This window comes from Lepidothrix coronata, unplaced genomic scaffold, assembly GCF_001604755.1.
Source record: "Lepidothrix coronata isolate B3197 unplaced genomic scaffold, Lepidothrix_coronata-1.0 Scaffold192, whole genome shotgun sequence".
NCBI classification, from domain to species: domain Eukaryota; kingdom Metazoa; phylum Chordata; class Aves; order Passeriformes; family Pipridae; genus Lepidothrix; species Lepidothrix coronata.
Window position 1 is genome coordinate 945429 of NW_016690372.1, and position 12498 is coordinate 957926.

At 41.4% G+C, this 12498-nt stretch overlaps 1 protein-coding gene across 8 annotated transcripts in view; it reads left to right on the forward strand.

Annotated features, from left to right (window-relative positions):
* LOC108505488 (neurexin-3) overlaps positions 1–12498 on the forward strand; it is a 915200-nt gene that overhangs the window by 100412 nt on the left and 802290 nt on the right. For 7 of the 8 annotated variants that reach the window (XM_017831536.1, XM_017831535.1, XM_017831537.1 and 4 more), the window contains one exon: positions 7936–7953. The exons of the other annotated variant lie outside the window; for it this stretch is intronic. In XM_017831536.1, coding sequence (XP_017687025.1) covers positions 7936–7953 — 18 coding nt within the window. The remainder of the gene's footprint in view (positions 1–7935; positions 7954–12498) is intronic. 8 annotated transcript variants of the gene reach the window in all.

The following is a 12498-nucleotide window of genomic DNA, read 5'->3' on the forward strand; positions in this document are numbered from 1 at the left end:
TATGTAATATGATGAATGATATGACAACTTATGCTGTTTGCATGGAACTTGGAATGACAAATCATAGTGTTTGTGGAGGAGACTGTGGAGATGGTCTGGATCTGCACCAGGCTCTGGGGAGGAATAAGGGTCTCCAGAGAGGTAGAGTGCTCTTAGGCTGATTTGTTCAAACACAGTCTGCATTTCTTATTCATAAACTTTTCAATCAGTGTTTCTGATGAGAATAATAGGTTTGTTCTCATTGGAGTTTTGGCCAGATTGGTAGTACTGTATGCCCCTAAGGGAGAGACAAGCCTCAGATGGGTTTAGACCTGTGCTAAAATATACTAGTTATACAAATGGCCTGGTACAACTAGCTCAAGGATAAACTTCAAAACTATTTATGCTGTAGATAGCTTAGATGTCTTTTCACTGTACGTACAGAATGGCTGCCATATCCAGAGGGTCTTGATGGACTAGCACTCTTCAGTTTATAAAAGAAGTGGCTAAAGCAGGAGGTGAGGTAGATAGTTAAAATGAAGAATGCTGTGCTGATGCTGCATAGAGAATGTTTATTCATAGTATTTTTAAAAGCAACTGGTTGGGGATACCCAATGTGGGACATTCAGCTTCAGGTTTTAAATGAACATACAAAACCAGTTCCACGCCACAGCAATTCTAGTTCCAGAAGAGACCTGACAAATTCAAGGAGGGAAAAGTCCATCAAGGAGCGATAAGCATTTTGATGCAAGCTGTTAATAATGGTACTGTGAATTTTCTCAGTTCCTTTGACTCTTCCCTGAGTACCTGTGCATGGCTGCTGTCAGAGGCTTGGCCTTGGTGTCTGCCCTGCTGCTAGCTTATGGTGCCTGGCAGATGTTACTGATGGGATTGTCTGGGTAGAGTGTGTTTTGAATTAGAATAATAAAATCATAGAAAATGGGATTGAAAAAAGTCACAGGGGACAACTAGTCTTTCCAAGACAAGATCAGGTGAATCTGAAATATTAATGAGAAACACTTGTCTAGTCTTTTCTTAATAGTCTTCAATGCTGTTTGGTAAACTCTCAGTAGCCAAGCTAATCCAGAGCCTAACTACCCTGTTGCTGCCAAATTTTTCTGACATTAAACTTTCAGCATCATACGTTTCTTCTCATTCTGTCTATGGTGATATGAAGGGCACTCTGGTTTTTCTGCTTGCATCTTCCCTTCAAAAGTTATAAAGGTATCCGTCTTTGTGTGCCCCACAATACTGGGAACATAACTGTCTGAATGTAGATGTATGAGGGTGTTGTACAAAATAGCAGGGAGAAAATCCTCTATTTCTTCCAGTGCCCAGGCCCCTAGGATGAAACAAAAAGAAGTTTCATCCTGAAGCGCTCAAGCATTGTATCTAGGCAGCTTAAGTGAAGATCAACAAATTGTTTGGAGGGCACTGAGTAGTTAAATTCCAGTTGGATTTTTGCTAGTAGTGGGCTACAGAACTATTGACTTTTTTCCCAGCAATGTAGCCAGGGCCCTGAGGAATGTACATGAGCATATTTGTTGGGATGTGTGGTAGAGGATGGTACTTTCACTGAAAGCTGTGAAATCAGAAAGTAACTTTATCTAAGAATAGTAATGATACAGAGTTAATTAGAGGGATTATTAGGAATTCATTTCTCTAAGATTTGTATTGTTGTTTTTTACTCTTGCTGGAGTTAAGTAACTCTTTGCATTGGTTTCTGAAAGCAGCAGGCATACCTGATCCATCTATACCCTGTTGATATGAAGCACTTTTCTAAATGGCCAGGCAAGAGTTGTGAAACCGTAGTGGTTTACAGGTTTACAAATGTCTCCCCAGCTAGCTCTAGTGCACACTCTGCCTGAGTATCTTGATTGCCTGAGAGGAGAAAGCTTGGCTCCTTAAGGTATAGGGTCTATTTTCTTTAGCAGGTAAAGGATCCACTCAATTTTTCTATGCTTTAGAGGATGACATACTCAGGCACAGGTCAGTTGACCTCACATTTGACCCTGTGGAGAGGGCAAGTTGCCCACAACATTAATGTGCACAGTATGGAGGAGAGCATTGGAGGCCTCAAATCACTGTTAATCATTCAGATAAGATTTGAAATCAAATCCCTTCACTTCATTTAAATCACAAGTGCTTTAAAATCACACAGCACTTTTAGTACAGTCAGCCAAGTTTCATTCTGCTTCTTTAAGTAGTTCTTGCTGTTCTAACTCTGACATGCTAAAGTGCTGTATGGCGTTCCCATAAGCTGTTAAACATCTGTGTCTTTCACCTCAGAGCTGGCTGCTTTTCAGTACTGGATGAATGATTCCTATATTCACAGCTAATAAGTGCTTTGGGATCCCAAGTATTAGCTGTGCAAAGGCACAGTACCACAAATGTCTGCAATTCTATGCAACACATCAAGTGAATACTATTCCCGAGAGACTGGCAGCCTAAGAGATCCCGTAGGACAAAGGACACAGAGAAATGTAATTGATTGTAATGAACTTGTTTGTGTATGTGTCACCACTTATCTGTACTGAATAAAATCAGAAGTGTTCAACACTCCATTAACACAAATTACAGGGTCCTATTCTTCTGGAGTGAGACAATAAGGCCTACACCTGCTAGTACTGTGAAGGTCTTCATGATCCCAGTGTGTAGCTCAGTGACAGACATCATATTCTGGAGCAGTCTTGGATTTGTTTCAGTATCCTAAACCTTAAGCAAATTAAATAGAATTGGTCAAATTTACTTTTGTGGCAATTCTGTTGGAATCAGTGGAAGGATACCAGTGATGGATTCTACTACCATTGTAAAACAAAAGATGTTAAGTAAATATGAAGGATGAAATAATGACATTCTTAAAATAACTTTCAAGTATTTTATGAATTCAGTGGAGCCAAGATTCTAACCTAGTTAACCATAAATACAACAATCTTCAAAATGTCTGTCTCCTGTGTGAGCATGGGCACTATAGGGATGTGTTAATGCTTGGAAATGATCTCATTACAGACCCCATCTTTACCCAAGCAAATTTTTGTTAAAATGTGTTTATACAACCAAAGTACCTTTTTTTGGTGTGTTGTTATAAACCCTCCCAGAAGGCTTTGAACCCCTGTGTACTGAAGAGAAAGATGAGGAGTCTGTAGGAGGTGAAGTAGGACCATATGTTTACCTTAACAGACAGATTAGGATGGAATGAGACCACTTGTCAAATCAGCATGTGGAATTAACACTTTGTTTGATGAAGTATCAAATTAATAAAGAATTTGCTCATGGCAATTTGAGGGGTTTCTAGCTGAGCCAAAATGTAGCTCTTCATATTGTTAAAATGTTGCATCAGAGCCCAGTTAAGGAAGTCACCAACTTCTGAGTAACCAACACCTCTTACTACCACACTGCAGGAGTCTAAGCTGGCTCATCATGTATCTTTTTTAATCATTTCACAGGCTGCCATAAATGGATCAATCTATGGTCCCTGAACAGTTTATATATATATATATATATATGTATATATATGTCAGTAAGTCAAATTAAGTGACTGAGTTCCCAATCAGTCGTGCTTCTGTCAGTGAAATTTTACTTATATCCATTTTCTGTATTTGCAGAATGAGAGCAAAATCTGCTTTAGAAAAGCCTTTTAGGTATCAATATCTGAATAAGCTTCAAAATACAGTAATTTTCCTGTCTAAAAGCTGAATTTCTTCTTATTTGGGAGTGGGTCTCCTATACAAAAAATGCCTGTAAGTGTTATGACTTTTGCCCTCCTCCTCTCCCCAGTTTCTGCCTGCTCCCCAGTCCTCTCCATACACTGGTCTTCAGAGAGAGAGAGTCATCAGAGAATGCTGGAGGGGGATGCTAGAGAACTTTAGGGACTCATAGTACAAGACAGTGCCATTCACTTCTAGGTGCTTATTTCCACTTAGCCTAGGATGCTTCCACCTGCCAGCTTGTTTGTGATGTGGGAATTCAGTCAGTGGCTCACAGTTTAGCCGGCAGAAGACAGGTATACACAACACATCAAAGCAAGGGACAAGACTGAATGGACCACAGAGATGGAAACATAAGTAGGTCTCTTCAGGTCAAGGTGATGTGTACTGTTGGGCTGGTATGCATAGAAAGTCTGTGCTGTCCTTGTCTTCCAGCTGGAGAGAAGTGCAGTCTCATGAAACCTCCCCTTTTTGCTAAACTTCTTGTTAAAAAGGTTAGAGTGAAAAATACCTTGGATGTTTCCTGTATAGGCATGAAAATGATCTGAGCTATAATAACGTTTGCTTTGTTCCTGCTGCTCACCTTCATCCTCCTGCTTCCTTCCACCCCACCCAGATGGCTGAGGCTGCACCAGACAAAGGCAGCGGCCCTGCTGATCCCTCTTTCAACCCAGCTATTAGCATCAAAGAACAAAAGCAAACAGCACCGGCTTGCAGCTCAGCCCTTTACAAAGGAGCAATAAATGGACTCCCGTGTATAGGATAAAGCAAACTATGCCTTGTCTTTTGTTAAGAGGCAGACCTTTCTGTGTTTGAACTGCTCTGAGCTGAAAAAGTGGAGAAACCGTCATCTATGCGGCAGTAAGTCCCGTGGTCACTGGATTTTTTTGCTAGCTGAGGGTTCTGCATGCTCCTTGTTTAATTGGAATGCTGTACCTCTGTCCCTTTGTCAGGGAGGAGATCTGTGTGGGGAGACGAAGCTACTGCTGATGGAAGAGGAAGAGAGTGGAGACATGTATTAAACAATCCTTTTCTAAACAAACCAGAAAATCTTGAAGAGAATTGAGAGGACATCTCAGATGACAGGATCTGAAGGAGAGTCAACTCAGCTCCCCAGATCTGGTCACTCTGCCTGTATGCCACCTCTGTCTTCTACCTTTCTTGAGGCATTAGGTTTCTCCTAATTGTGGAGCCATCAGTCATAAGGTAGTGGTGGGTCCCTTTTGTCGATATATGCAACCACAGTTTTAATTGTGCCCCACAGAGGAGTGGCATACCAACACTGCAGAGGTGTTAGGTCCACCTCTTAGTCCAATGAGGACTTAAGTTGGATATTAGGAAAATGTTCTTCACCCAAAGTGTGGTTGGGCACTGGAATAGGTTCCCCAGGGAAGTTGTCACAGCACCAAACATTCCAGAGTTCAAGAAGCATTTGGACAATGCTCTCAGGCACATAGTTTGATTCTTGAGGCTGTGTAGGGCCAAGGATTGGACTTGATGATCCCTGTGGGTCCCTTCCAACTCAGAATATTCTGTGATTCTGTGATTTACAGGGCAGTTTCCATTGTCTGCAACAGTGGTATTTATTATAGGGTCTTTTGTGAGGACTGTCTGGCTATATGTTATGTTTTGTCTTTACAAAGAAAGCAGTGCTTTTTGTGTTGTTTTAAAACAAAAACTAAGTATTTTCACCATTTGAAAATCAGCATTTGCTAGTAGATGCCACATGGGGGGGTGTCTGCAATACAAGAAACTCCTTTTTTATTTAGTATGGAAAGTAACAATAATGAGCCACAATACCATGTAGGTAGATACTGCAAAAACTCACAGAGGTACAAACAGTGACTTTTGTGATGCAACTAATGTATAGAGAAGTTGTGTTGTGTGGAAACTTTAAAAAAAATACAGCAAAAAGAAAGGTAAGAGTAAAATCAGTCAGGATGGGGGATACTTGCTCTTAGGGACATGGGAACAAAAAATATAGGTAAAAATACAAGTAAAAAGAAAATACATTTTAGAGGTGCTTATGTTAGCTCTTAGCACTTCATTGTTCCCCTTCTTTAACAGCTTCATGACCTGTTTAATTCTCACATAGTTAAATAAGTATTATTTCAAGCAGTGTATCAGTTACAGCCCACCGCCTGTTCTCTTATTTACTTAATGTGTTTATCCCTTGTTCACTCTTAGATAGCTCTTTCCTTTGCCCTTTCTATCAGCTGATGCTTTTTATTCCCTAAACATCCCACAGATTTCCTCCTGGAGCACAGACACTGGTGAGGCTGCCTGCTGTTCCAAGCCCCTTGAAGTAGCCTGGGCTGTAGCAGTGCCTGCTGTGATAAGACAACATGGGTCTAGAGCTTTTTACTTGCTTAGAATAGGTTTTTGGGCAGCTTCTGGATTATCAGAAACATTTGCAGTACCTTGTGGTGCTCAGTTCTACCTCTTCTGAGATATGTGATCATCTCTAACTGCCACTGATCCTTTCTTCTGCCCCTGCTCTCACCTTTTGCTTTCCATCCTCAGTGCATGCATTGCTGCCTGACACTTGTTTTCTTTTCCTACATAAAAGTAATTACTTTCAGGTAAACTTTCAGTGCTAAGTGTCCTTCCAGGCTTGCATGCCAAGACACCAGTTCTTAGATACAATTATGTGTTAAAAGAGGAAAACCAACAAATAACCCTCATCAGATCTGACATATATGTTTAGTAGAAGCTACGGAAATTAAATGAGCCAATGCAATAGTCCCTCCCCTCTTTGTGCATTGTTTTATTTAGGTTGTTACCTCCTTAGGGAAGGACAGCTTGATATATAGGTGATATACCACAGGGACTTTTCCTCAAGTGGTTTTGGAGCCATTACAAAGTGATAAGCTAACAGCAACAGAAAGTGATAAACAAAAAGCAACATGAACTGGAATCACTCACCAATGAAATGCAGTTGACTCAGGAAGACACAGCAACACAGTGGGTTTGGACAGGAGGGGGGAATACTGATGGAAATTGGTGGGTACATTTGGGGTAGGAGAATACATTCTTAGACCTCGGTGTGAAGCCAATGCACCCAGCATGTCATGCTCCTAGACTTGTGGCAGAAGTGGTCTGGGATCTATAGTCTGAATCATTAATGTATTGCTTTGAAGTCTTCCTGGAAAGGTGATACCTCTAACAGCACAACTTTTGGGCAGGGTACAAGCCTCCAGAGGAGAATGCTAATAAGTTATGGGGTTTTTTTGTTTGTTTGGTTGGGTTTTTTGCTTTGTTTTGTTTTGGTTTTTTGTTTGTTTTTTTTTTGTTGTTGTTGTTGTTTTTATTTTAGTTTTTTTGAGGGCTGCCTTGGAAGGAACATGTTAATCTAATCTAATCCCATGAGATTTTGGTTCCTCCCTCCTGGTGTTAGGGTAAGTGTAGCTAGTCAGAGCAAGACTAAACTTGGGATGCTAAAAAGTTGTGAGAAGTACATTCTCTGGGATTGGTGAGCACTGCCCAAAACAGACACTACATTCAAAGACATGCCTTTTCTGTGATCAATACTATGATTTACATAGTCTTGCTTCTCCCTTTTTTAAAGGACTTACTTGTTTTGAGATTTGTGTGATTGATTTACCAACTTGTGAAAAGACAACATGTGGGAGGTACAAGCCTCTGGCACACTCTTTCTCCCCTACTTCTACTGCTGTCTGCAATGAAGGATGTTGTTTGGGGAATGATGGGCAAGAGGAATGAAAAGGAAGGGTCTCTCTTCTAGACTTTGGGACTATGTTGAGTGTCTTACACCTGGTCATAAATTCACATGGCCCCTTGTAAAAGGGGAGCAGGTTCTTTTCTATTTTTCTGAAAACTTGCTTGAATTTATGTGCTATAGAAACCTCCTGCAGGAAGGTTGTCTTTTGTTTCTTTCTTTTGCATTTGTGTGTGAAAAACAGTAGAATATTTTAACCAATATTCTTACAGAAACTGACGTGGCTTGGTTCTATCTGATTCCAGGAACTCTCTCTCCGGACAGATATGATGGTGGATTCACTTTTACATGCACAGCGGAGAGGGAGCCAGTGTCTCCTCCCTTGCATGGCGGCGTGCTTGGCTGCAGATGGGTGGCCTTCAAAGAAACCTAATTACTTCTGGTTTTGCATGAAATTGATTTCCATGCAAGGATGCTGAGTTTCTGTGTGCATCTCTAATGGCTTTTTTTCTCTTCTCTTTCTCTCTCTTCTTTTTCTCCCTTCTGCTTGCCATGAAAACACCTCGGCAGATGTCAATCGTATTCCAGGTAAGTGTTGCTTTTGCCGAGCGGAAAGGCTGCTTTTTAAGGAGTGGTGGTGGGGAGTTGCCAGGGCAGAAATCTCATCCCACTTCCTGAGAGTGTACAGAACAAATCTTCCTACTGGATGTCACAAGGTCTGTATTGAACGATGTTTGCTGAAAGGAGGGCTTCATAGTAGCAAAGGTCACAAACTTCCTTATTCAGAGACTACACTGTGCTGGTCAGTTAAAGGGATGTTTTCTGAATAAAAATTACATTAAAAATGGTTGCTTGTATTGCTAATTACCTGGCATTGAACACTGCATTGTATATAGGCTATTTCTGATACATCTGTGTGTAGTCTGGCATGTAAATCTAGTTCAGTCATTTTCTTTCTCCTACTGCAGTCTACTCCATTTGCTACTCCCACTGATAACCTGTTGAGTTTCAGTTCCACTAAAAAAGGGGGTTTTTGTTATTATTTTATTTTTAATTTTTAAAAACCAGTGAGTGTCTTTCTGGCTGAATGTGAACGTGTGATCTTATTTAGGTATCAAAATTTTATTTCCACCAGGGCACAAATGACTCATTTAAGAGGAAAAAATAATGTGTTTTTTATGTGCTTGCTTATTTTTTGAGTTCTTTCACAATGATGTATGTTACCACAGAGAACTCCAAACCTCCCTCCTCAGATTGCTATCTCATTGTCAAAAGGCTCCCCAACTTCAGCTACAAGGGTTAGTTGAACTAGGCCACTTTACTCTATAGTCCACATCCTGTTGCCAATGAAGCTTAAGAGACTGATTCTTAACTCACACTCAGGCAGCTCCACCTGGTTTATCATTATGTGAAATGGAAATGAGAGCCCAGAGAAGCAGCTGACATTGCCCTGGCTGGAGTGGGATGATGGGAGAGTCAAAGCTCTTTTCCTTCTCAGCTCTCTGAATAACTTTTGCTAAACCTAACCTGGACCTGGAATTTCTCTGTTCAGTTTGCTTCTTTTCTACACTGGAATAATCAGCTTTTGTGCAACACTTCAGGGAGACACAGTGAGGGCAAGCCACTTGGGTAATTTTTTGGCTTCTCTTGTCAGCCCCCTTTTTGTTCTACCGAGGTCCTTTGCATTCTGTGTGCATGTCAGCTGGCAACAGCGGGGTTGGAAGTGGCCAAATGGCAAATGTTTCTTGGCATGCCTTGGAAAGAAAGGCTTTTTCAACTGTAACACTGAATATTTTCAGCTACCTAGGGGGTGAAACTGTACCATCTCTACCCCAATCTGAGGTGTCCAGGAACTCCTGTTTCCTTTTATCTTGGCTGGATCTGACAGAACATGCACCAAAGGCTTAGGGTCACAAGTATCTCCATTACACCATACCCTGAAGATGTTGATGTCTGTGGCGGAGGAGGATTGTTGAATTGAGAAGGCATGGCCTTGCTGTGCTCTACCAGTAGGACTCATGATATTATGCCAAGAACAAGTGTTGCCTCAAACAACATCAGGGACATCTCATGGTGTGCAGGATAATAGCATCATTAGTAAGGGCCCAAGCAGAGGTAGCACATCTAGTGCCACAGGACCATACTGCTGTGGGCACCATTCTGCTCCCTGACTGCTCTTCTGCCCCACTGCCCTGTTATTCCCATAATTTATATACTTGGATGTGCATTTTTTATTCTCCCCATTGCTCATATGCATGTTCTTATTCTCAGGACTGCTGTGTGCTTTGTCACATGGATTTCTAGTCATACGTGAATGCTCTTTTTCATGTGCTCCCTCACTCTTCCCAATGTTTTCAGTCTGACAATTAACCACACCTCATTATAGGGCTCTGTCACTGTTTACTCCTATGAGGTCTCATCCTTCTACTCAGCTCACCCTTGGGGGGGTATGCTAGCACTGCTATGTGACTGGGCAGGGACTTAGACCTCAGGAGGTTTGGGTCTACACTTCCCCTCTGCCGAGCTGTGCTTTCCACCTGATCTGTATTGTGAGGACAGAGCCCCAGGCCCCTGTCAAAATGGTTACTTTAACCATCCACTGTCTGAAAGAAAAATTAGGGATTTTATGAGCTAGTGGTAACTACTACAGGCAGCAGAAGGGCCGTAAAGAGCCCGCTGATTAACTAAGTATTCATTATTGTTGAACAGACTGGTTAGAACTAATTCCCCGGTAAGATGAGGTAGCTGTGAATAGACTGGGGCTGGCAGCAGTGGGGACCACAGGGTTCTGCTGAGTGCAGTTTCTGCAAGGTGCAAAGAAGTTGGTTTTGTTCTAAGTAAATGGAACTATGTGGCATGAGCCTTTCCTGGATGTGAGGTCTCTGCTTGTGAAGAAGAGTGCTCTAGCAACAGGGGCTCACGTGCTATGCTTGTTTAAAGAGCCAACTTGATCCCATCTGGCTTATTTCACAAATGAAAGAAATTTGTTAGATGTTAACTCACCTGTCCTGCACATGTTATATACCCAGTCATGAAATAACAACATCACATTGTAAGCAGTGCTCTGGAGTTGGGATTGTTGCTGTCTGCACTCAGCTGGGTCACTGACTCGCTGTGTCATGTAGAGGAGAAATAACTTCTCCTTTCAGTACTTCAGTTTTCCCTTTGGAGTTATAGCTACAGTCTCACCCCACCTTCACAACATGCTTAGAGTGCTTGGGTTGAACACTGTGGAGGTTAAGAGCCTTAATACAGAGGTTAAGTGCCTTGGCTGCGAAGTGGTGTGCAGCACAGACTAGAATGGATGCCTCTGTCACCTCTGTACAATATCTGCTCCTTTCTTTGCTCCTTGTATTCTTTACCAGTGGTGTAGCTTCTGAAAGGTAAATAGTTGGGAAAAGACCAGTAGATCAAGGAGCAAGTTATATGCTCCTGTCTCACTTAGATATTTTTTTTAGTGGAAGAATATATGCAGGAGAAAGAACAAATTATGGGTTCTTGATATTATGATGGCTGTTACTCATACCTGGAGGGTGTCAAAGTTTAAATAGTGCTCTTCCTATTCATCCTATGCTTATTTCCACTGTTGGAGAGATCTTAGATGTTTATGGGGAGGAGGCTAAGAGATAAAGTTCTGGTAATTTTGATGTCATGATTTTGCTGCTGACTAGAGTTTGCATGTAAGTGAATGGGCACAACCCAGTAGACATTAGCTAGGTAGTTCCCTGAGGAAAAATTAGTCCTTGTTTGCCTGAGCAACTCTTTCATAAAGATACAGAGATCCTTGAAAGCACAAGCACTAGCACATTTTGGATACAGCTCTTTAATCTTTTAAACTCCATCTTTAAAGGCTTCTTTTCCTTCTTCATCTCAGGGCTGCTGTTTTACTTGGTTTCCCTAATTCCACGTCATAGGGTCATTTAAGCAGTACCTGTATGCTGGCTTCTGCTTCTTTAAAGAAAAACTCTGCTTTCTGGGCATGAAAATGATGGGTTTCAACCCATCTGAAGTTTCCTATTTGCAGAAGGTACTAGATCAGAATAGGAATCCATCTATGCTGTATCTTTAGTGCCATTCATCAGGTGTTTGAAACCAGTATGTACAGGCTTAGGCTCTTCTTCATACGTGCCACCATTATTTTCATTCTTGCATGCCCTTTTCACAGGTATTGTCCCCTAATTGGATTTTTTTGCACTGAAATGTGAATGTTTTTCAGTTCCATGCACACCTGTTTGCAACAATGTGGCAGTAGTAGTGATCACTGGGGTCAGAGAAAGATTTCCTCTGTCCCAGAAGTGTCTTTTTATGAAAGTAGATGCTTTTGGAGGAAGATGAAGAAACTATGTTAGAATAGATCCATTTGTGCTTTCTGGTAGTTACCAATTTAAGGACTTTCTGACCTGATACTGCATCCAGTTTGTGGTGTTCTATAGTCATCGATTAACATATTTTCTGTGGATCTGTCCACTCTTTGTTTTTCCTAATCCACTTAAAATTTTCAACTCCACTGTATTCTGTGATGACAAGTCCCATTGTTTAATCATTGAAATGTGGAAAATACTTTATTTCAGCTGTTTTTACACCTGTTACTTGAGAATTTAATTCAGTGACTCCTACTCCTTGTGTTCCCCACAAACTGGGAAAAGGATATTTCCTGTTCACCTGCTCTGTCTTAATGGGGATTTTCCCACTATCACATATATAGTCAGATATGTCTTTTTTAAGCTGAAGAATTCTATTCCATGCCTAACAGTTCTTTCCCCAACTTGTGCACCTCCTTGATCAGGTGCTCTGATTTGCAGTGATATGCATCTTCTTATGGATCAGCCATAAAATGCATTCACCCTCAGGTCTTGCTACCTGCACACATTCTCCTGTACTCACGGCCATCTATGTGAGCACTTGCATGTTTGCTTTCATGCTTTCAAACACCATCATGTTTGTAGCCCTCCCCGTGTGAATACTTCTAGGAGTATGCCACATGCAGTGTCAGAATACTGTTTCTGCCTGGGGTGAAAGGGGATAGTGTTGTTCAATCACTATTGCTTCCATAGACAGTGGGGTAAACAACTTTCTCTTTGACTTCTACCTCATGCTCTTATTCCTTTGATCACTCAGAGAAGATGCTACTCA